Source organism: Lepidochelys kempii, chromosome 8, assembly GCF_965140265.1.
Source record: "Lepidochelys kempii isolate rLepKem1 chromosome 8, rLepKem1.hap2, whole genome shotgun sequence".
NCBI classification, from domain to species: Eukaryota; Metazoa; Chordata; order Testudines; family Cheloniidae; genus Lepidochelys; species Lepidochelys kempii.
The window spans coordinates 85,199,720-85,224,859 of NC_133263.1; the positions used below are offsets into that span (position 1 = coordinate 85,199,720).

The following is a 25,140-nucleotide window of genomic DNA, read 5'->3' on the forward strand; positions in this document are numbered from 1 at the left end:
CCGTGCGGGGTCGAACTAAGATATGCAACTTCAGTTATGTGAATAGCGTAGCTGAAGTTGATGTACTGAGATCTACTTACTGCGGTGTCTTCACTGCGGTAAGTCGACAGCTAATGTTCTCCCGTTGACTCCGCTTGCGCTTCTCGTTCTGGTGGAGTACCAGAGTCGATGGGAGAGTGCTCAGCGGTCAATTTATCGTGTCTATACTAGACATGATAAATCGACCCCTGCTGGATCCGGCGGGTAGCGTAGACAACCCCTCAGAGTAGAAACAGGATTTAACTGGTGTGGAAAACTTTTCATGAATGCTCTGTGTAGGGGTGAATTTCACACAGAGGAAGCAGGGTTAAATAGCAATGTGTAGAGTTACCCAAAAGTGGTTAATACCATGGAACATCAAGAATGTGAAGATTTACAAGAAATACATAGATATCTCAACCCAGGTGATGTTTTTAGCATTGATGGATTCTAGTGAATTTCCAAATAAAAGTTTATACTATATCAGCACATAGTAATGTAGGATTTATTGCCACCATTGCCAGGATGCAGAATAGCATGAAAAATCAAGATGTTATCTTCCTGCCTGGAACATACTGCACAGTAAGGGGAAATGAATAAACTGCACTTTGCAATTCAGGAAAAACAGGTGCATTACCCAAAAAAGTACCATGGTACCATGCCTCAATGCATAAGCCAAGATAGGGAGCAATGTGTGGCTACTGTGTACAGAGCCTGTGCTAGAAAAGGTGTTTGGTGGAGGAGGAGGTAAAGGAGTGGGAAAAACCAGAAAAGTGGTACAGGGAAAGAAAGAGACAGAGCAGACGATGAAGTAACAGAACCGAGGATGATTTTGCACAGCTACTGAAACTCAGTAAGGGTGGACAGCAATAGAGTGGACATCCATTCCTTAGCAGGCTTGGAAGCAGGACTTCCGAGATGCTACAGTTGCTACGATGCTGCTAAGAAACTGAATTGATGGGTATTACTCTCTGCTGCTTAATATGGCCAAGCTAAAGTCAGGCAATGGAAAGAGAGACTGATGAAAACTACTGATGGGTGAACCTTGAGATGCTGATCTGAACTTATCTCAAACTCTTTGTTCTGAAAATCAGACTAGAAGTCACATGAGTCTAGATATTCTTACAAGAGCTTCTGCAATTCCTGCTTTTGGCTCCCAGATAAACTGTCATGTGATGTTTGGTACTTCCAATTCCAGGCCTGGCCTAAATCAAACAGTGAAGCAGCAATATATATATAAAAGAAAAATAATTACCTCAATTGTTTTAAAAAAGAAGTGATTAGTGAAATTCCACTTAAAAAAATGTGGTCGAGAGGAATAAGGGATAGGTTACTTCTACAGGATTTCATAAAGAAATTAATTAATTCACTTCAAACTTAAGGAATATCAGAAAATTGGAGGCACTTAAGGATCCATGCCTAAACATTTCTATGTTAGTAATGGCTTTATAGCCATTTCACAGATAAGAGAGCTCCCAGTAAACTGTTTCCAACACTGATGTTTCAGTTACTGTCTGGTATATCATTGTTAACAAGTTGCTTACATAATGCTACATACCACACAATACATTTAATTTAATATTAATTTTAATAATTTGGGGATTAAATTGATTTAATAAGTCATGTATGAGATTTCATTTAGCATTTGAATTATTATTTTGTAAAGTAATTGACCTAATCAGGAGATCCTGATACAACAGTGATAGGCACCTTTGAAACAAGCAGGATTAGATTGATAGATAGATAGATGGATAGATAGATAGATGACAGGGTTGTACACAATTGTTGATGGTTATATTGTATTGGGTAAAGAATTCAATACAATACAAGTGAAAACTACATTTTCCCACAACAAAATTTCATGCATAGACCTGTCTTCTTCCAACTGGTAAGAAAGCTATTGGAAGTCCCTGTCTGATCAATCTTGCAGATATCACAGCTGTTGTTCTAACTACCATCCTTTTCCTCCACTCCCAACTCCAAGAAAAAATCCCCTAAACTTCCATGGCTTTACAGTTTCTGGAGTGACATTCCTATATTCCCCAAGGTTCCACCCAAATCCAGAAGCACACTCAATTTCCTATGTTTCCTGGTACCTTAACAAAGCTGAATTTTTAGGTGAACACCAGATAATATGAATTCTAGTAAAATACTGATTAATGCTATGAAATGCAGCTATTTTATTACAGTTCAGAGATGTAGGTAGTATTCGTGTTAGTTCAGTGAGCATCTTACCTGGTTTGAGGTGAGCAAATGGAATTTCACCTGTTAACAGTTCCCAGAGACATAAAGCATAGCTGAAAACATCAGCTTTTATAGTGTATCGAGTGCACTGAGTGAATACCTCAGGGGCCATCCAGCGTAGGTTCTGTGGATCAAAAAACCATCAATAATATGTTAATGGAGTGTTTTCTTCCTTTACATAGGAACATTTCTTTCTTTCTTTCTTTCTTTCTTTCTTTCTTTCTTTCTTTCTTTCTTTCTTTCTTTCTTTCTTTCTTTCTTTCTTTCTTTCTTTCTTTCTTTCTTTCTTTCTTTCTTTCTCACAACAAGCTAACAAATAAATCTTTTAACAACAAATAGTCATGGTAGCATACATAATTCATGCAGTAAATCACCATACATCATATTGTGTCTTCAGCATTAGCATGGAATTCATTTCACCCGCATAAAGCTAGCATAATCAGGCTTTAAGTAAGAGAAGAGTAGGTTGAGAGTGGTGCAGGAGTTGAAATCCACACTTCCAGTTAGCATGTCTAACTCTCTTTAACTACTACTCCAAATTAGGAGCTGGAATAATGATAATGACAACTATGCAGGGTATTAAAACTACTGGATCTGTGTATACATTAATCCTTTGGCTTCTCTCCTGGGCTATCATTGTATGCTGCAGGCACCCATCTATGTGGCTGCTTCACAAACAACCTGCCACCCACTGGGCTCATGAGGAGTGGTGGGTCTTACTCCGGTCCTCTGGTCCAGAGTGAATTTCATCCACAGTTCTTAAAAGACCAAGATGTTAAAAGATGTTTCTTAGTGAAACATCATCTTGGACTAAATAGCCACCAAGTCTGCTCCGACAGCCATCAGTTCTCCCTCTTGCATGGTTAGTTCGGATTACTGCTCTTAATAGGATGACACTATTTCTAACACTGTAGTCTACTCTATTCCAGAGTAACAGATTCTGATGCTGCAATGTATCATGAATGTATTGTTACCTTTTTGTCACAGGAGGAAAGGGTATGGCTACATTTTGTAAAGTGCATATTCAAAAGTGCCTGTGAGCTTTTGGGTATTGTCTTTTAAAAAGTTGGGCCCATATGAGCAATTTATTTGAAATAACTATATTGAGAAAAGAACTCAGAAAGAAAATCCATGTTGGATAACTGATTCTCTGTGAGAAATTCAGACTATCAGAAAGCAATATGTATATATATGGGATGATTTACATGTTATGCCTAAGAATTCAGGGGTGATCGTGCTAAAATGAGAACCATATAACAATATTGGTTTTTGGATACACAGTCGGGAGCCCATTTGTGACTGCATAGTGTGCATATTTTGTATCCAATAATTTCTCCTATTATCAAGGCTGATCTTAAACACTAAGAAAAAAATAGCATACAAAAGAAACAAAGCATTATAGTGTCACTGTACAACATCATCAATTCCAGAAAAAACATATCTAATCTCATCATTTTCTCCTAGGCTGAGTTTGCACATAAATAGTATACTAATTAAATGGAAAAGAACAAGAAGGAAACCCCAGGTTGTTTTGTCATGTTGTCTTCATCCAAGGACTGCAGAAATCTGGATTCTGAGACAAAAAAAAGGAAAGCTTTTTAAATAAACAACACTACAGATAAACCTCATTTTACAGAAGTTTTGGTGGAAACCTAGGACTTCCATAAAATTTGGGTTTTGTAAAATCAAGAGGAAATACAATATCCCACTATTACACCAGGATACAGGAAGTTATTCCCAATAAAATGGAGCTTCTTACATCAGTGAGCCAGATCTTCAACTGCTATAAATTGGCATATCTCCATTGGCTTTCATGGTGATTTATACCAGCTGAGGATCTGTCTCAGAGTTTTTAAACTCAGGGTTAACTGTACTGTTGTGTCTAACTTCATTTAGATTTAAAACAAACAACACCAAAAACCTATACTAAAATTCAAAGGCACAGAAGACTGGCACTCTGATTTAATGTCATACTTCCTTTCAGCTGGCTGGTGATATAAAAGCTGGTGATATAAAAGGCTGCTCTAGTAGACTTCAGTGTCATAAGATCTTGCATGACTATAGCAAAGGCAATATATGAAATATTGATTGATTTATTTAGATGTAAATGATACATAAGTGCCTACCTAGAATTCTGGGTACCTTTGAGACATGTTAAAAATACATTCCTACCTGTACAAACAAGAACACACCCAGTAGCATCCCCAACCAGAGTATAACCAGCAGAAAAGAAAAATATTTATCTGCTCAGCTACCCCTACAACCACCAGACCCCAGTGCATCCCTCCTTCTCCAATAGCCTAGGAAAGTAGGTGGGATTTGCAAAGTAGCTGACTCTAATTTGGACTATTTCCAAGTTAAGGGCCCCTCGCAGATGCTGTCCTGCCAGCATCCCCCTACTCCCTCTCTTTAAAATCATGCTCAAGTACCTCTGCTGATTACAACTGCGCTGATGTGGCACAGTGACAGAGTTGGTATCTCAAACAGGCATGTCCCAGGGCATTTAGGGCTTTATAGGTGGAAACCAACGCCTTAACTTCCACCCAGACACCAACAGGCATCCACATGTGCCTCAGCCAGAAAATCTACTTAATTAGTGAGCCATTGCATTTTGCATCAGCCTCAGATCATAATGGGGAAGCCTGGCCAAAATCTGTGGTGACAAAGGATATGTCTACAAAGGGTATGACTGCAAAAAACCCCACAAACCTGGGGCAGTGAGTCTCAGAGCCTGGTCAACTGACTTGGGCTTGCGGGCTCATGCTATGGGGCTGAAAATAGCAGTGTGGATCAAAGGTGGTGGGCCACAGAGCCTGGGATCCAGCCCAAGCAGGAACATCTGCACTGCAATTTTTAGCCCCATAGCACGAGCCCTGATAGCCTACTTCGGTTGACCTGGACTCTGAGACTAGCTCTCACGGGTGGTTTTTTTTTGCAGTGGAGACATACCCAAAGTTCCGTATCTGAATGGAATAGCCACAATCTCCTCTCCAGACAAAGATGAAAGAAAGCTATCCTGATCCCTGCTGCTCTAGGACTGTGTGATAACAGCGGGGCTTCAACACTGTCCCTGGACTGTGAACTCTAGTAACAAAAGATAGGAACACATCCTCAATTAAAGGGACAGACATTACCCTGGTCATTTCCCCTAGTTGCTTCCTCCACCCTATCACCACAACTGCATTCTGATCTGGATTGAGGCCTGGCCATTTGAACCTCATCCATGCTCCAGTCTCAGCTAGACTGCGGGTAAGGTGTTCAACTGCACTGATTGAGTTAAATGAGAAACGTGGAGCAGGGGCTTATTGGCATTCTGAAAGTACTGTAGCTTGTACATGGACTGTAGTCTTGCCTCCTCTCTCACCCTCCACACAACCCTATACGCATCTTTAATAAGAGCAAGTACAAGATGGAGCCCTGCAGAACTCAGTAGGACACAACTGCAATTGCCCAAATCTACACTTTGGGCTATTTTTCAGAGAAATAATGAAGCAAAGTACAGCCTCATTAACTTTCTGATTCATCAGAGAAAACAGAGTCCTAGTTTTTGAGAACTTGCTAACATTTTTCAGATTAATCACCAACACCTCACCTCCAAAATCAGCAACAACAGCATGGCCATCTTCATAGAGTAGAATATTGTGGCTGTAAAGAAAGACAATTGTTAGCACAGGTAACTGTATGATATTGCCCTGAAGCAATAGTGCATTTTAAGGTTCTGCCTCTTTATTGTGCTCTCTAGTATCTCAACCCCTTTTTAAGCAGAGGCTTGTCTGTACAACAGAGTATACCTACCTCTACTCAGAGGACTAAAAAAAGGCAAACTTGACAATTTTATAAATCAAAATGTCAGAGTCATTTTCTAATTAGTTGTAGAACAAAGTGAAAAAGATGACATTTGAAGATGAACCCAATGATAGCCTTTAAATAAAATTATAAGGCCTGATTCTCCTCTAACACTGGTTTTACACCACTGTAACTCCATTAAATTAATCCCAATTTACATGGATAGAAGAGCAGAAGCAGGCCCGTAGAGGCTAAATATTAGGGGATAACTGCTAGGAGGCACTGGAGTCTCATGACGATGAGAAAAAATACGGTACAAACTTCACTGTTATGAGACACAAGCTACCTTACCTTTTACCTTAGATTTAAAAAAAATGTCTCTGTGAAGACATTATTCTTGTATAGTTTCTCTAATATTTTAGGCACTTAGGTTTAGACACAGTCTTGCCTTCAACAGCAGATATACTGTACGCCCCCTATTTATGCCCAGTTTATTTTGACTGTGTGACGCTCGCAGACAAGATGCCAGCTCATGCCAAGGCTCCAGACCTCACTGAACACTTATAAATGCATAACTGGTAACCAGTCTTGCTTACTTGTGTGTTAGCATTATCAAAATAAATATTAAATGTTAAGTTGATAAGAATGTGTTTAGTGTTTTATAAAATGCTTGTAGTATGCTGCATGTATTCTTCTCATCCAACCATACCCCATGTTATAAAGTGATAGCAAACATTTGCATTGTAAACCTCTGTGACTATGTAACTCATCAAACAGGGGAAAAGCCTTGTGTAATACAAATGACAGTCTCTAACAAGTTGTTAAATCCTGTTCATTAAACGCAAATAAGCTATTGTGTGATGTCAAGGATCAAAGACTTTGTTAAGTGCATCCTCACCCCCCCACCACTACCACGAAGAAGAGATCTTTGTGGGAACTGTTGATGTCAGCTTGGTTTCTGTGAGAAGAAGCTATAAATATGGACGCCCGAAAAAATTCTTCATCTCTTTGCTGTTTGGATTCACATGGAGCCAGAGACTCTAAACTGAAGTGAGAGATCCCCCACAGTTATCCCTGGGTTTGCCCAGAAAGACATTTTGAATTGACAGATCACTACAACTCTGTCACACTTAGGATATAGATTGTAACTTATTTGTGTTATATGCCTGCTTGCTTTAACCTGAAATTACTCTCATTTCCTTTTCCTAACTTTATATAGTTTATTACAGGACTGGATACAGGCTTTGTCTTTGGTGTAAGACTTAGGGTACCAATTCATAGATACTAAGGTTAGAAGGGACCATTATGATCATCTAGGCTGACCTCCTGCACAAATGATCTGGGGTAAGTGACTGTTCTCTTGGGACTGGAAGCAACCTGAATATTTTGTGATTTTTGGTGTAAGTGACCATTTTTCACTAAGTCCAGCTTGCCTGGGTGGCAAGACAGACTGGAGAAGCTAAGGGGACTGTCTGTGACTCTGTGGTATGACTCATATAGTGATCCATCAGTTTGGGGTGTCTGCCTGGTGTTTGACAGTCTGCCTTGGGGTAGGCATTCACAATCATCAACCACTCCAGACAATGTGACAGACTGAACATCCATACTATAACTTACGCAAACAAACTCCAAGGTGAAATCCCGCTCTCAGTGAAGTTAACAGGAGTTTTGCCATTAATTTTAATGAGTCCAGGATTTCACCCCTACACTCTATTCATGTTTGAGTTCCATGATGCCCCTGTTCATAGTATCTCGGGGAATTAAGTATGGGAGAACTCATGACTGTTGTCAAAACTCTTTTCACAGAAAGGGCTAGATCCACATCTGAATCATAGAATATCAGAGTTGGAAGGGACCTCAGGAGGTCATCTAATCCAACCCCCTGCTCAAAGCAGGACAAATCCCCAACTAAATCATCCCAGCCAGGCTTTTGTCAAGCCTGACCTTAAAAACTTCTAAGGAAGGAGATTCCACAACCTCCCTAGGTAACCCATTCCAGGGCTTCACCATCCTCCTAGTGAAAAAGTTTTTCCTAATATCCAACCTAAACCTCCCCCACTGCAACTTGAGACCATTACTCCTTGTTCTGTCATCTGCTACCACTGAGAACAGTCTAGAGCCATCCTCTTTGGAACCCCTTTCAGGTAGTTGAAAGCAGCTATCAAATCCCCCCTCATTCTTCTCTTCCGTAGACTAAAAATCCCCAGTTCCCTCAGCCTCTCCTCATAACTCATGTGTTCCAGTCCCCTAATAATTTTTGTTGCCCTCCGCTGGACTCTTTCCAATTTTTCCACATCCTTCTTGTAGTGTGGGGCCCAAAACTGGACACAGTACTCCAGATGAGGCCTCACCAATGTTGAACAGAGGGGAATGATCACGTCCCTCAATCTGCCGGCAATGCTCCTACTTATACAGCCCAAAATGCTGTTAGCCTTCTTGGCAACAAGGGCACACTGTTGACTCATATCCAGCTTCTCGTCCACTGTAACCCCTAGGTCCTTTTCTGCAGAACTGCTGCCTAGCCACTTGATCCCTAGTCTGTAGCAGTGCATGGGATTCTTCCATCCTAAGTGCAGGAGTCTGCACTTGTCCTTGTTGAACCTTGTCATTGTTAAACCTCATCAGATTGGTGTAAATTGGCACCGCTCCATTGACTTAAATGGTGTTAGTATCACTGAGTGCAGTGGTTTTAAACCTTTTTTCATTTGCGGACACCTCAAAAATTTATAATGGGGGTGCTGACCCCTTTGGAAATCTGCAGACCGCATAGTGGTTTGTGGACCACAAGTTGAAAACCACTGACTTAATGTATTACTGCTTTATCTTCTGAGTAGAGCTTTAAAAATTGGGAGGTACAATAGCTTACTGGTTAGCACCCAAAGTAGGGAGTTAGCAACCCAGAGTTCCACTCCCATCTTTACACTAACTTGCTCTATGGACTTGGGTAAGCATATGCTCTCTCTATGCCTCAGTTTCCTCATCTGTAAAATGGAGATAATGCTTACTCTGCTTTGAAAAGTGCTTTGAGATCTACAGATAAAAAGAGATATTCAAGTATCTATGTAGTTCCTTGTATTAAGCCAAACACCAGGGTATCTGAGTATTATTATTAGATAAGAGCATAAAAATGGTTTGGGGGCAGACTTAAAAGGAAAGATTGCAAGGATTATAAAGACATAACTTGGTTAAACAAAAGGTAAAAGTGGAGCATGATAAGTCTATATATTTTTTAAGGTGTAGACAATACGACTGGAGAGTAATCATGGGATGGGGAGAAAGATGGGGAGGTAGGAGGGAGTACAATTAGGAGTAATGTAATGAAATTTGAGAGTTCAAAGTAGCATTAGATCTGCTTCCAGTGAAGTGAGTGGCAAAACTCCCCTGAACGTCAGTGGGAGTAGGATCACATCATTGGTTTGCCCTGCAGGAATCAGTATTGAGACTATTGCCTGGAACTCTCCCCTTCATCATAGCACTTACATCGAATCATCAAAAAGTATAAATCAAACCATGGAAGAAAAATTACTTTTCCATTATTTTGTGAGTGAAAAAACAAACTTCTGGGTTTCACTTGACATACTAAGCTTCTCTCACAGTTCTAGCAGAAAGCACCAGCACTGGCTGATTTTTGGAACAACGTATCAGTCAGTGGATCTCAATTATTTATATATGTTCTGAATATATTGAACTCAAATGTGACAAATCTATGTGACAGGCCACTGGAAGTTCAAGCCAATGCCAATTGAAGGAGATGGACTATATGCAATACTTACATACCACAGTGATGACAGACAGATGACTGCCATCGTATCTTCTCTTTTTTTCTAAAGCCAGTCTCAGAGTTCAGGGGACTCTGGCAACAGAACTCAAGTCTGGTTCTGTTCACCTAAGAATATTGAGTACATTGATCTGGATCTAAGTGAAATGGGGAAATTCCATTTTAAAAATACCTTCTTCTGCCACTGCTCAGGGTTACTACCAAATACTCACAGTACTTATAGGCACCATCACCCATCTTGCAATTTCATTATTCCCAGAAGTACTACTTCCAAAAGGCACTTACTACTTGCCCACCATACTGAGAAAATGATGAGCACTTTGTGATACAGCAGTGAAAGTGATTAACCTGCGTGATGAGAGAGGCATAGACATAAAGACATGCCTGGAAGCATTCCAAGGGTTAAATATACTGAGCTAATTAGGCTTCATTTTTAATCTCATCACATCATTAAAGCCATTAGTTTACAAACACATCTTCCTGATGTGAAATCACTCATATAATTAAAAGCAAAATAATACATGGAAGCTGTCTGTTAGTAGCTTGATAAAGTGCAGGAGACTTAGGTCTGGGGGTGACACAGGATTTCTTAATGCCTACACTAGCAGATCAGAGGCTCCAAAGAAATTCTGTGCTACGGTTTGGGGGTAGGGAATGCTGGAACTGTTTACATGGTCTGCTGCGTCAGCACCCCAGGCAAGTTCATCTTTCCAACAGCATTGGAGTCCTCTCAGCATGCTGCAGCTGCTTACAAAAGAGGGTTCATGGGAGGCAAATAATGCTGTTCAGAATGCAGGGGTGGAAACTCCTGAATAACTGGCATTTGGTCAGCTAGTGGCATGGGATAATGTCTGCTCAGAGCAGGGCAACAGCGGAGTTATTTATAAAAGCTCATTAGCTGTACTGACATATGTAAAAAGTTTAATTTCAGAGAAATCTTTGAAACCATAGCAACTGAAAACTCCAATAAATGTGAAGGATTGCAGAACTATGACTTCACCTTAGACTGTCAGTGGAGGTATATTTGAAGGCTTACAGCTAAGCCTTGGATTTGTCCAATAACCACTGGGATTCAAGAGGTGAATTATGAGATTTGTATCATAGTTAAACCCATTTATTGAGGGTAATGTGAACAAAACACTGCCTTCTTTACTGACTATTTGTTCAACACCAGGGAATGCAATGGGGGATAGTGATAATGTCTATGAATAAATCTAACTATACACATGTATCCTATTGATAATGGGATTCCTACAAATAAGCTCCCAAGAATCAACAAATCAGCTACAAAGTAAATTTCTATGTATGGTAATAAATATCTATTTTATAGGAGTGTGATCTCATGAGCAGTTAGGTAACAGAGCCGCAAAGCAAAGCAAAGGAAAGCAGGAAAACTGACACTGAAACTGTGAGTGAGATGATGTTCTGATTAGATAAGAACCAAATGGGCTTTCATTATATATTTTCACTTCCATAGCTTCAAATGAGAAAAAATGGAACTTCCCTCTTGGAAAGGAATGAATTTTGATTTAGGGCGCAACTCACTGCTGAACAGAAAAGGGACTATGTGGCACTATGGGTGAGCATGTTAGCCTTTTATGTCTGGAGATTTCAGCTCAAATCCTATTGTAATAGGCTGTTTTTGTGTTTATGAGTGATACTGTGCTATATTGTCGCTGATCCACAGAGAATCTATGAGTCCTACTAACAGGGTTAGCTAAAGGCGTCATTCTTTAGCTCAAGTAGGAGAGGCCTGTATTTTTGGATGTGAAGAACTGGGATTCTAGGCCCTAGCCTCCTGTGTTTGTGTATGTGATTTAAATATTTATATTTACAGTAAATGCCTAATTCAGCCTAATTCCTGGTAGACACTTACTCACATAAACGATAAAAATACAACTCAATTTAGTATGTCTGAATTTCTGCTTAGGAGAAACCCAGGACAAGGACTGATCAGAAATGCTGCAGCGTGCGATTCTGATGCAGGATGCCACAGGTCAAGATTGAGATTTGTATCTAGAGCTTCATAGGGGAAGTTTGTCGCCAGCTCTCACTATACCTAATCATAACCAGTGCCATCAGGCCCTCACTTTTAAGAGCACCAAACTCACCCATAAAATATAAGAAAATAAAAATAAAGTTAGCAGTATTTCCAGTATGTTACTTACCTCCTTTATCTGTTTGTTAGTTTGTCACTTAAACTTCCTAGGTCAACATAATGATTGCTAGAACAATCACTCATCCCAGTTAAAGTTACAAAGAGAAGAGACAGTTCAATAGCCAAATGGGAAAGGAAGGAAATCAGGTTAAAATGCTAGAAATCTGGACATTCTTACATAGTCTTTTTCTCATTAAGAAACATGGGGGCGGGGTGGGGGGGGAAGCATTTGTAAGTTTTAGAGTCAAATGGACGAGTGCTCCTCTAGAGAAGCAGCTGAGAAGAGCTGTGATTGATCAAGAACAAGGCTTTATGTTGTTTATCAAAATAGATCAGACTTTGACAACTCCATGACACTGGGCCGGCTTAACTCTATCTTTCAGAAACATAAACTTCACTCATGCAGTGCCTCAGCCTCCAAGGATTTGAAACTGCTAACATCTGAGGATGTGCTGTAAATTACTACCAAAAATATTGGCTTAAGGATATTTGTCTCACCCATCCACATGAAGCTGAGATGTGTAAATCTTCAAAAATACATATACAGAGCTAACCCAGTAAAAGGAGCTGATGTTACTAACCCACAGCTATGTCTGTTCCTACAGTTCTCTGAGTAGGTTTCTCCCAAAGTTTGGACTGAATCAAGATTTTAGAATTGGGCTCTGAGGGCTAGATCCCGTTCTCACTGAAGTAATTGGAAAGCTCCCATTAACTTCAGTGACAGCAAAATCAAGGCCTTGTGCCTAAAAGAGGATTTAGTGAGGTTATGCAGTGATGGGGGTGGTGGTTTATTGTTGTTTAGCAAAATACTATCAATAACGGACCAAGTTTTTACTAAACAATAAGAGAATTAAACTTTTATTTAAAATTAAATGCTGGGCAATTCCACATATCAGAGATAATACAATGCATATCTTATGGCTCTCAGTTTCTAAGTTATTTAGACCGAAATCCAGAGTGCAGCACAAACCCTGAGTAGACACACTGTGCACTGAGGATATATGCAGGATGGGTAGGAGTGCTCCCAAAAGTCATGGAGTTGCTGCATAGCTGTTTTGTGGAGGCTACTCCAACCCGATGGACATGGTTGACTCCAGTAGCCCTTTAAGCAGATTGGAAAATGGGTGATTCTGCATAGCAATGAACACTATGGTTCATCCCATATCTTGCCTATCTCTATACCTATACATTGCCACACACAGAATTCATGTGCAACTGAGTTCTATGCAGTGCAGGTTTATCATTGGAACTGAACTGGTCCAAGGCAGAGGGGCCTAGATTTGTTGTGCAATTTTGAGTTCCTAAGAGGCAGCTCACAGGAAGACTGGAGTGCCTTAGGATGTTCAGAAATGACAAGGAGATGATTGACTATGTGGCTCTGGGAAGAAGGATAAAAGTGTTTGGGGCTCAACTGGTGTTCTTGTCCATCCTCCCTATTGAAGGAACAGGCCTAGGCAGGGACCATCGAATCATGGACGTAAATGCTTGGCCATGCAGGTGATGTTGGCGAGAGACCTCTGGCTTCTACAACAAGCTGATGTTCCAGGAAAGAGGATTACTGTGCTGGGATGGGCTCCATCTATCAAATACTGGGAAGAGCATTGTGATGGGGCGCCTGCCCCACACTGGCCTGTTAGAAGTTAATAGAGCTCTATGGTGGTTGCGTGAAAAGCAGCCAATAGGAAAGGGGCTGTGAGGAGCAGCCAGTCAGGGCTGGGCAGGCCCATATAAGAAGAGCTGCAGGGCAGAGTAAATTCAGTAGCTCCCTGGAGCTCAAGGTGGGAAGATCAGGCTCCTAGCAGGAGCGCAACACCCTGGACAGAGCAGTGCTGCTAGCAATGACAGGGAGGTGGAGGGGTCGGTGGGCAAGGAGCTAAAGACGGCTCTGGGTTGGCTGCAGAAATTCACAATCTGAGGTCCAGAGCCAAGGGCAAAGAGGATGCTGGGGGCCATGGGGAAGTGGCCCAGGGAAAGGTACTGAAAGGTTGGAGGGGATGCAGCATGTGGCTACCATCTACAGGGTTCCCTGGCTGGGACCCAGAGTAGTGGGCGGGTTGCATCCCCCGCTCACCACTGAGGAAATGGCCAGACAGTTGGCTGCAGTTGCCACTGAGGGAAGTAGCTGGACAGCAGACTGTAGTTCCCCTGGAAGGGGGAAGAACAGAGTGGGCCATGGCTAGAGGGCTGTGCCATGACGAGCATGCCACAATCCTGGGAGTGACATGGGTCCTGGAGCGGGAGTGACAGCAGCGATAAATCACCAGAAGAAGGTGCACTGTCTCGTACAGCTAATTCCCAAGACAGCCAGCAGGCGGCGCTAGCATGGTGAGTCCCGCCATATCACAAGCATCTCTGGACATTGTCTGGCTAACCTGACAAGGAGAGCTTTAAACTAGATCCTATGGGGGATGGTGACAAAAATCCGGCCAATGTGCATGTAGGTTCAAATAATGAAGACAAGGGGAAGAGGCTAATTTCTGGAGAAGGAACTAGAAACCACAACTGTATTAAAAAGGCAAGAAAAGCAATAGGCAGTCTGCAAAATATTTTTGATGCCTGTACACAAATGCAAGGAGTATGGGGAACAAGCAGGATGAACTGGAAGTCATGGTATATGAAGAAAATTATGACTTAATTGGCATTACAGAGACTTGGTGGGACAACTCCCAGATTGAGGGATACAGCTTTTTCCGAAGGGATACATATGTGGAAAAGAGGATGTGGTGTTGTGGGGGTTTATTACTGACCATCAAATAAGGAAGAAGTGGATGAGTCATTCTACAAGCAGGTAACAAGATTAGCTAACACATATGAGCTAGTATTAATGGGGGATTTAAACTTCCCTGATATTTGTTGGAAGACTATTACAGCAAAACATGATATTTCCTGCAAATTCTTAGCATGCATAGGGGACATAATCTGTCATTGCCTGTCCACCTACAAGTCAGGGCCCATCCAAATTTTCACTCCTAGGTAGTCCACTGTTATGCTAGGAGGGAGAATTTCACTCGCAGTGAAATAAACATTTCAAATGATTATTGTACTGAGTGTTCAATTTAGTATTATAGCATGATTGTAACACATGGCTGGATGGCCTCACTTCCCAACATCAACATGGCCTGTACTTGGCATCCAGTGCAGATGCAAAAGCGCCTCTGTGGGCATGGCCCTGACTCGCAGCAGATCGCCTAAGATCTGCAGGTTTACAGGAGCTGAGCTGCCTTTCAGTTCTAGGGAGCGAAGCCCCTGATAGAACAACCAAGTAGAAAGTCAGTGAGTCAAAACTTGTGGAGTTTCCATTCTCCTTCCTGGGAAGTATCCACGTAGGTGATGATTTAGCTCTCTATATAAGCAGGATGTGCATTAATCTTACATCAAAGAAGGGAAATGGCAGTTGAGCACAATATCATTTTCTCCAGCTAGATCCAGCTTTTTGCACAAAGCTCCTGAGACTTTGCAGACCATATTCAAGTGGCAAATAGTTAGTATTCTAAAGATGTTCATGTCTTCAGACTACATTGTACGTTGTGGATACTTTGTATTCTGCACTTACCCAGCAGTGCAGAAGAACTCTGTTCTCCAAGAATTTCTTTTTTCTTATTTGATAACTATGATATTTAACCTTAAAACAGCAGACACAATAATCCTGCTGAAGCTATCAGTGCATCACACATACTTCAGAAACTGATTTCTGAGTGGATCTGGCCACTGATTATCTAAAAATGAAGTTTTTGAATACAACCAAAAACTATAGGGCAGCTGTGGTATAGTTCATCCCCAAAGCAATGCTGCAGAGCGTGTGGGAGAGTCATTTCAGTTCTTACTCATCACAGAAAGACATTGTACAAAGCATACAATTGAAATGATTATTTTTCACAAGATTGAATATGAAAATGTATAGTCAAACTAATTAAAATGTCAGACAAAGTCAATTTATAATGTATTAAACTTCCTGTTTTCAGGCCAACTCCCACTCTCAGTTACCCAATTGCAAGATCACTGACAAAGTAAAATGGAGGGTTTCAGTTTAAGCAATTTAAAAATGAACAGTTATTTACAGAAGATTTCTAATTACTGTCAAAATGTCCCATATTTGAAAATTCAGTGGAGTGTATTATACCTCTTTTGCAGACTTTTCCATTTCTAAAACCACCTTTTGGTAAATTTAGGGTGACCAGATCGCAAGAGTGAAATATCAGGACACACTGGGCGAGTGGGAGGGGCGGGGGCGGGGAAGAGACAGACACAGGTGCCTTTCCCCACAGCCCCACCACCACAACTACACAATGCCCCAAACAGACCCCCACTGCCCAGTGCCCTGACACACACAGATCTCCCCCACTTCCCAGCACCCCTCAACAGTCCCCCACTGTCTAGCACCCCAAAACACGCAAACCTCCCCCACTGCCCAGTGCCCTCCACACCTCCCAGACACTCACCATCACACCCTGTCCCCTTCCCTGGCCGCCCTCACCAGCCCTGCTGGGAGGTCTCTGGCTCCTAGGGTGAGAGCGGCGAAGGGAGTCTCCAGACTCTCCATGTGCTGCGTCCACCACAAGCATGAGCTCCATGGCTTCCATTGGCCAGGAAAAGCGCCAATGGGAGCTGCCAGAGCCGTGGAGTGGGGCTTGCAGATGCCCCCCACCCTAAGAGCCAGAGGGACCTGCCAGGGGGCAAGGTGGGGAGTCCCAGCAGTGCTTACATGGGACGGCTCCCTTCCCGGGAAGCATCCGGCTGGCAGTTCCCTCTGGCTTCTAGGGTCGCACGTTGGCTCATGTCGGGTGGGGGCTCTCTGTCCACTCCTGATGCCTGCAAGTCCCGCCCCTGCAGCACCCGGCACTCCTGCCAGTGGGTGGCGCTGGGAGCTGCCCCCGGAAGCAGTGAGTGGTCCGGACGGTCCCGATATTGGGACAAAGGGCATCCCGACCGATGTAAGGTCGGGACGCGGGACAAGTCCCCTAAAAACGGGACTGTCCCGGTAAAATCGGGATGTCTGGTCACCCTAGGTAAATTAGAGATTACTACAGAACCTATTTTATTATAGCTTGACCTCAGACATTTTTATTAGAACATAGCTTATTTATGACGTGACAAGGCATGCAGACCACTGCAATGCTTGTTTGCTGGGTTTTTTCTTGACACAGTTGTGGGAAAGTCTGACCCTCAGAGCACCCCAATGCCAGCTGGCACACTGTTGTCATGATATTTACCCAAAAGATGACATGAAATATATCATTGGGAAAACTAATGACTCACTGATCATTAATATTCCTGCATGATGTGTATCTACTGTCATCCCACAAAGGACTTAACAGAGGTGAAAATATGTGACTAAAATGTGTTTAAACCGGGCATGTTAGGGAAGTTGATAAACAGGCTTTCTCCAGACAAAAGAAAGAGGCCAACACCTCACATCAGGTGTAGCCAAATTCATTTATATTGGATGTTGTGGGAAGAGACCATTTGCACTGTAAAAATCACCAGTGGGGGAGGAACCAGCATGGAGTCCACACCTGACAGCATGGTGGCCATATAGACCCACCAGGGAAAAGGAACTTTTTTCTGGGAATACCCATCAGAAAAATATGTATCAAAAATGTATTGGACTATAAAGAGAGGGGGACAGTACCTCTATACTTTCCTTCACCTGAAGAGACAAAGGAACCAAACACTTTGAGCTCTGTGAAGCTTCCTAGCCAAAGAGTCTGGTAAGCCATGCTGAAAAAGAAACTTGGTGAGAAACAGTGCTTTGAACAAGAGACTCTAGTCTGTTAATCCAGGTTTTATTCATAGAAGCATATTTTTATGTTTTTGTTTGTAACCATTTCTATCCTTACTCCTGATACTTGATATCACTTAAACCTGTGTCCTTTTATTAATAAACTTACTTTACTTTTACTACAATCCAGTTCAGTGCTTTGATTGAAACAGAGTGTTTGTTAACACCAGGTAAGGTAGCAAGCTGCTCCCAGTACTGTCTCTTTAAAGGATCAGCACATTTGATAAGGTTTTGTGAGTGTTTCAGTAAGGAGGAGTGATGCACTGCAAAAAGACTTCTCTGAGGAACTTGGGAATTGGGGCTTACTGATTGTTACCTGCTTGGCAGGGTTTGGATGGGCAGAGTCTGCTGGCAAGGCAGACAATCTGGGTGTCAGGGAGCTGACACATACTTTAGCAGTATCAAAACTCTCACTTGCTGAGGCTGAGAGTGGTGACAGAGGGTCCACATTTTGGGGAACCCCAACAGAGTGTCACAGTAAAATACAGGACTAGATTATGGAGGCAGAGCATCTAGCGTACATTAGACACACTCTATTTACAATGGTTTTCTCCAGAACCACCAATGAACTGCTCTGCTTCCCAGAGATTGGCTGAGGGTACAGTAATCTGTGTGCTCTGTCTGTCGCCACCTTGGAACACGGCTCCACTGCCTCTGCAGTGGGATAGCATAGGATGGCCAACTCTGGCCCGGTGCTGCGGGAATTTCCCAGGGGGCCTTTCTGCCTACTTGATGGCCCCTGTGCGTTCTCAGAGCAAGGGACCCACAACAGGGAGCAGAATCTGCCCCATAATTTTGTATTTGTATTTTTTAAAGTTCTGAGTGTTTACACACACCTGGCTGGCTAGCAAGCTCTGTTTACAAAGCTCTGCTAGGTCAGCAAAGCCCCATGTCTATAAGCATGCAACGTTGATGAAGAAATGTGGACTGTAATTCTTTGGTCTAATTTTGGTTGCTGGGTTTAGTGTGTGGGTGCTGCGTGGTGGCCTATGATATACAGGAGATCAGTCTAGATACTCTCTGGTCCATAGATTCATAGATATTAAGGTCAGAAGGGACCATTATGATCATCTAGTCTGACCTCCTGCACAACGCAGGCCACAGAATCTCACCCACCCACTCCTGAGAAAAACTTCTCACCTATGTCTGAGCTATTGAAGTCCTCAAATTGTGGTTTAAAGACTTCAAGGAGCAGAGAATCCTCCAGCAAGTGACCCATGCTCCATGCTACAGAGGAAGGCGAAACACCTCCAGAGCCTCTTCCAATCTCCCCTGAAGGAAAATTCCTTCCCGACCCCAAATATGGCGATCAGCTAAACCCTGAGCATATCGGTAAGATTTACCAGCCAGATACCCAGGAAAGAATTCTCTGTAGTAACTCAGATCCCACCCCATCTAACATCCCATCACAGACTATTGGGCCTATTTAGCCATTCTGGCTTTGAGACCCTCCCCCCTCACAGGGCCTCAGAGCACGAATGTCTATCCCTGCAATTTTATAGCCCCACAGCCCAAGCCCTATGAGCCTGAGTCAGCTATTGTAGTGTAGACATACTGTGTGACTCTAAAACTTCAAGAAAAGAAAGCTAAGCACTTATAGGGCTTACAAGTATGACACTCTCTGTGACTGGTCTGACTTTCAGGTAAAACACTCAAGACATGATTCTGATTTCGCAGTGGTTAAATAAGGGGTAATTCCATGAAGTCATAGCTCTTCAGCTAATAGTTCTCCGCCCAGCCTCCCTTGAAACATAAGAGATAGGCAAGCAGAGGAGGGGAATTGTTACCTGTGGAAATGTAGGGAGAGCAGCTATCGGCTCCATTTCTTCTCAAGCAATCCCAGCCAGTGACACAACTATGGTTTTCTGTCTTATAGACTTTATTAGGAGAGCCAGAAGCAGCTTGGCAAACCAAGCTGGGTGGGCTTAAAGCTTAAAGCAATGTCTGGGGCAAGGGTCATCCCTTTCAGTGGAGGACCAAACTGGAGCATGGATTTCTGAGGACAGAAATAACCATCATCCGCCAGCTAATGATTCACTGTTTTCAGTGTGTGCTACTGTGACCTCTAGCTCCTGTTCCACAGAGCTGGAGATACGGTCATGCAAGCCTAGAACACGGCTGGCTGGTTTTGGAGGTGCTGGCTCTCATACTGGTGAACAATAATGGTGCCACTTCAGTGTTTATTCCCTGTACATTCTCCAAGCATTCTGCCCTACAAGTGGCCTTTATGAACTTTGGTGTGAAATCTGAGCTTGCTGGGAGTTTTCATTTTTCTATGGAAGACTTCCACCAAAAAAAGGGTGAGACGCTGTCAGGACATCTAAGCAACCAGCTGTGGCTGGAGCAGGAGTGGTGTGTCAGAACTACCAAGGAGCAACCCCAGCAAGGGTTGAGGAGACCAGAGTGACTGCTTTCATTAGGAGCCTATATTCCTGCAGTAAGGTCACTGGTTAGACTCTTGCCTGCTTGTGGATTGGCTAGGCCCTTAGGCCTCTCAGGTAATTATCTCAAATGACTCATCAAGCTCAGAACACTCAGGCTCAGACTCCAGGATGACTCATCAGGTTCAGAAAACTCATCACAGATATAATATTCTGAAATTCCAGAAACACTCTTTCCTCTCACCCCTTCACTAATTCCAGGCAACACCCCCCCTTACTGGGTAAGTCCTGGATAGTACAAATGTACTTTAAAAAATTCATACACAATACAAATATTGCTTCCCACTTTTTGATTTCCTTAATAGCAGTAAGGTGTGTTTAATAGGGAGGTTTCTATAGTCTCTCAATGGGGAGACTTCAAGGTACTCTTAAAGATGGTGCCATTCAGTAAACAATAATATATAGCTTTTATAGCACTTTCCATTAGTAGAGCTCAAAGTGGGTTACAAAGGAGGCAAGTACTATCATCTCCATTTTACAGATGGGGAAACAGAGGCACACAAAGCTAAAATGACTTGCCCAAGATCAGCCAGCATGTTAGTAGCAGAGCTTGAAGTAGAACCCAGATCTGCTGAGTCCTAGTCCAGTGCTCTGCCCATTAAGTCCTGTAGCCCATCATATTACCATCCCGTCTACCCACTCCCAGTGTGAACACATGTGCGGTGTATTAGCGGTGGACTCTATCTTGACTGATACAACTGGGGACGCCTAGGCTTAAAAATAATAGGCTGTGACAGCTTGAGCTTAAGAGCCAAAACATGCTAGTTGGGGGTATAACAAGCTCATATCTCCTGTGGGTCAGGTAGAGAGGGGGACCTGTAACACATGCATTAATGACTAGCTACAAGTACGTGAGTAACTCACTTTGTGCTACTATAGTTTGACGGCTTGAACACTTCCAGAAAGTGAACACAAAAGGGCCCTGGACAGGTCAGAAACGAGTTCATGTTTTCAGCTGAGTAGGTATCTGTGGCTGTATCTTTGCACTGTGTAGTTGTGATTTAAACTAGCAATGTTGCTAAAGTCCCATGTTACCTCACCTTTCCCAAACAATCTCACACCAAACAAAAAAATCAGACTGAGAATGAGATTACACAGCCAGGGTCTCACGTTGAGCCCTGTCTCATCTTGTTTTGGCAGCATGGTTATTAGCTGGTGGAGCAGTATGAATTCTGAAGGTCACCGGTAGGTCAGGATCATTCTTGGCAGCCTTTCTGCTTGGTTTTGAGCTCAAACATAATGGGCAAACAGCAGTCAGTTCACAGCTATGACCCTAGAGTAGTTTGTTTGCCAGAGTTTGAATCTCTGGCAAATAGCTTGATGCTGCATTTAATAAGTAACACAACTTTATTTGAAAGCTTTAGATATCTTCTTTCCACTGTATACAAGTTGACCAACATTTCCCTTAGAAACATCCCCATTTCAGTGGTTTATAGCACAGTCAAAAACATTAAATCTGTACTGGAACTTGGTTCACAGACAACCAGGTATAAGGGCTTAAATTAAAAAATTCTATGCCCTTGTATTTTCTACTTCTATTGTGGCCTGGATGTGTACTCAGATAGCAATGGCAGCTTCCATATGTGTATCAAGGGCTACATATAACTCCAGAACAACAATATTATTAGCACTTTTGGGGGGCTTACATTACTCTGAGATAGTTTTGTTCTACGAAGCAATTTCTCCCAGGGGAAATTATGGCAGTCACGTGTAGCAGGGTCCCTGCAGGGCCCTCCCAGCTCCTGCCCCAGCTGGGCTGAAAAAGTCACACAGAGACTTTTAGGTGCAGTGCTCACCTGTTGCTTTTATTTACAGGCTGTGTTCCCACCACCTTTCCACCATACAAGTAGTCCCTTCTTGCAGTCCACAGGCAAAAGGGGGTAAGCTATGCTTCCCCTTTCCTCTGCTGCAGCTTTCCTCTTTCCAGCTCCCTCCCTGGCTTCCTTCCTCTGGGGCTCTTATCCAGCCCCAGCCTGCTGAGGCAGCAGCTTTTCAAGCTTGCCCAATCAGGGCCAGGTGGTCTACCCAGCTCCAATTCACCTCCCTTAATTGGAGCTGGAGTGACAGAGGATTGGCTAAGCGGTTTTCGGCTTAGCACCCCGTCACACGACATCATCTGGGACATTCAAAATAAGACCGGAGGAGACCTTCGTAAATGGACAACAGGAAACAATACTGCATTAGTTGGGACATAAATTCACTGATTTTTAAGGACCTGAGGGAACCACTGTGATCATCTAATCTGACCTCCTACATAACAAAGGCCATAGGACTTCCCTGAATTATTTCCTGCTTCAAGGTCAATAGCTGTAGTTGAACTAGAGCATACTTTTTTTTTTTAGAAAAAAAAGACATGACCATCATGGGCCAAGTTGCATGCACCCTGCTGTGAGGGTGCAAAGCAGCCAAAAGGCCAGTTTCACTGGCTACCTGCGTATGCCTTTGCAGCTGGCTCGGTAACTCTATGGCACCTGTACATCAGGTCTCTAGCACAGGGACCATTTCCAAGGAGAAAAGAAGCATGGTGTGGGTGTCTCTGAGCTCTGGCTATTCTCTGCTGGAATGGCCCTTTGGTACTGTCAAGGTTCCTCCCCCACTTTGAACTCTAGGGTACAGATGTGGGGACCTGCATGAAAACCTCCTAAGCTTACTTTTACCAGCTTAGGTTAAAACTTCCCGAAGGTACAAATTAATTTTATCCTTTGTCCTTGGAATAACCACTGCCACCACCAAACTCTAACTGGGTTTACTGGGAAACGTAGTTTGGACACATCTTTCCCCCCAAAATCCTCCCAACCCTTGCACCCCACTTCCTGAGAAAGGTTTGGTAAAAATTCTCACCAATTTGCATAGGTGACCACAGACCCAAACCCTTGGATCTGAGAACAATGAAAAAGCATTCAGCTTTCTTACAAGAAGACTTTTAATAGAAATAGAGTAAATAGGAGTAAAGGAATCACCCCTGTAAAATCAGGATGGTAGACACCTTACAGGGTAATTGGATTCAAAACATAGAGAATCCCTCTAGGCAAAACCTTAAGTTACAAAAAAGACACACACACAGACAGAAATAGTCATTCTATTCAGCACAATTATTTTCTCAGCCATTTAAAGAAATCAAAATCTAACGCATACCTAGCTAGATTACTTACTAAAAGTTCTAAGACTCCATTCCTGTTCTATCCCCAGCAAAGCAGCATACCAACAGACACAGACCCTTTGTTTCTCTCCCTCCTCCCAGCTTTTGAAAGTATCTTGTCTCCTCATTGGTCATTTTGGTCAGGTGCCAGCGAGGTTACCTTTAGCTTCTTAACCCTTTATAGGTGAGAGGAGTTTTCCTCTGGCCAGGAGGGATTTTAAAGGGGTTTACCCTTCCCTTTACATTTATGACAGGTACTGTGGGCAGCCAGACTGCTCTAATTTACACCAGAGACCAGACTCCAGATCCCAGGCCTGCAGTGTACCTACTGGTTAAAACAGGAGCTGGGAATCTAGCTGACTCTTTAGGGCTGACTTGCACTCTTCTACTCAGTGGCTTACTGTGAAAATGTGAGCAAGTCACATAACCTGCCCATGCCTCAATTTACCTCTTTATAAAATGGGGATAATAATTATTCCATTGCAGACATGAAAGAATGCTTGGGAGATTCAATCCATGTGTATAAAGTGTCATCATCTCCTCAGAGGAAAGGAGCTACATGTGTGCAAAATGAAGAGAAGTTGCCTAAAATGACAAAGGGCTCTATTGTGCCTTTAAAGTAGAGCCCCTGACCCGTGATGGGGCTGAGCAACACTTCCCAGAGTGCCAGGAAGCACAGCTGCTCTGCCACCCTTGAAGAAGGTGCAGTGTCTGGTCAGCTCTGCTGGCGAGTGCATAGGGGGACGGTGGTGGAGAGAGATTAATGCTGGTGCCTGCTCTAACTTTCCATAGCCTTTGTGATCAGAGTAATGTAAGGGTCACATTGTGGCCAGTTGCTCTGCTATTGCAGATGAGTGGGAGCAAAGGATGGCTCCATACCTCCTACCTTAGCTGTGCACGATCTGAAAGCACAATACCCACCACCATGCAAATCCTGATGTTGTACCTTTTTTGCAATAAAAATTTCTTAAGGATTTTTAGCATGCACTCCTATCACACATGCCCAGCACAGGCATTGAGCTAATAAACCATAACAGATCTGTTACTGTCTATCGACTCAATGATCCATGAAATAAAAAATCCAGCTGTAGACTTTGATCAGAGAGAATGAAGGCCCTTTTAGAGCACTGATAGACTCTCACAAACCTAGTACCTATTTAAAAAGGGATGGTAGTTTGTAAGTACTGCAAAAAAAGTTAGTATGCATCTTCTCAAAATCTATAATCATGCCAGTAACAAAAATTTTAAAACATCTCTAATCTTATAAAAAGAAAAGGAGTACTCGTGGCACCTTAGAGACTAACCAATTTGTTTGAGCATAAGCTTTCGTGAGCTACAGTAGCTCACGAAAGCTTATGCTCAAATAAATTGGTTAGTCTCTAAGGTGTCACAAGTACTCCTTTTCTTTTTGCGAATACAGACTAACACGGCTGCTACTCTGAAACCTATCTAATCTTATATTCTCACAACACTGGCTATATCACAATGTTCTGTATTCAGGTTCTTCCGCGGATGTGATAAATATTGGGGAGGCTTTATTCCCCCCTGACTTTTTATTTATTTATTTTTGGACTTTCATATAACTTTGTCTTTATAATAAAACCCAAACTTTTTCAGCAGTAAATTACCAACGCTAAGAGACACGTTATGGGCCAAAGTCGGCCTTCACTTAGGCCTCAGTCCTGCATTCTGATCTGCAGGGTGATGATGGCTATGCTGAATGTGTACACAGGAGACAATGTACTCATCAACGCAGGATTGGGGTCAGAGATTTGTCGGTATCTAATCTTGAGTTGC

General features: G+C 42.7%; 1 protein-coding gene across 1 annotated transcript in view; it reads right to left on the reverse strand.

Annotated features, from left to right (window-relative positions):
• Positions 1-25,140, reverse strand: part of TNNI3K (TNNI3 interacting kinase) — a 164,204-nt gene that overhangs the window by 54,785 nt on the left and 84,279 nt on the right. Inside the window, exons 18-20 of the mRNA XM_073357332.1 lie at positions 5,855-5,907; positions 3,783-3,835; positions 2,254-2,386 (exon numbers count right to left, since the gene is read on the reverse strand). Of these exons, the coding sequence (XP_073213433.1) occupies positions 2,254-2,386; positions 3,783-3,835; positions 5,855-5,907 (239 nt within the window). The remainder of the gene's footprint in view (positions 1-2,253; positions 2,387-3,782; positions 3,836-5,854; positions 5,908-25,140) is intronic.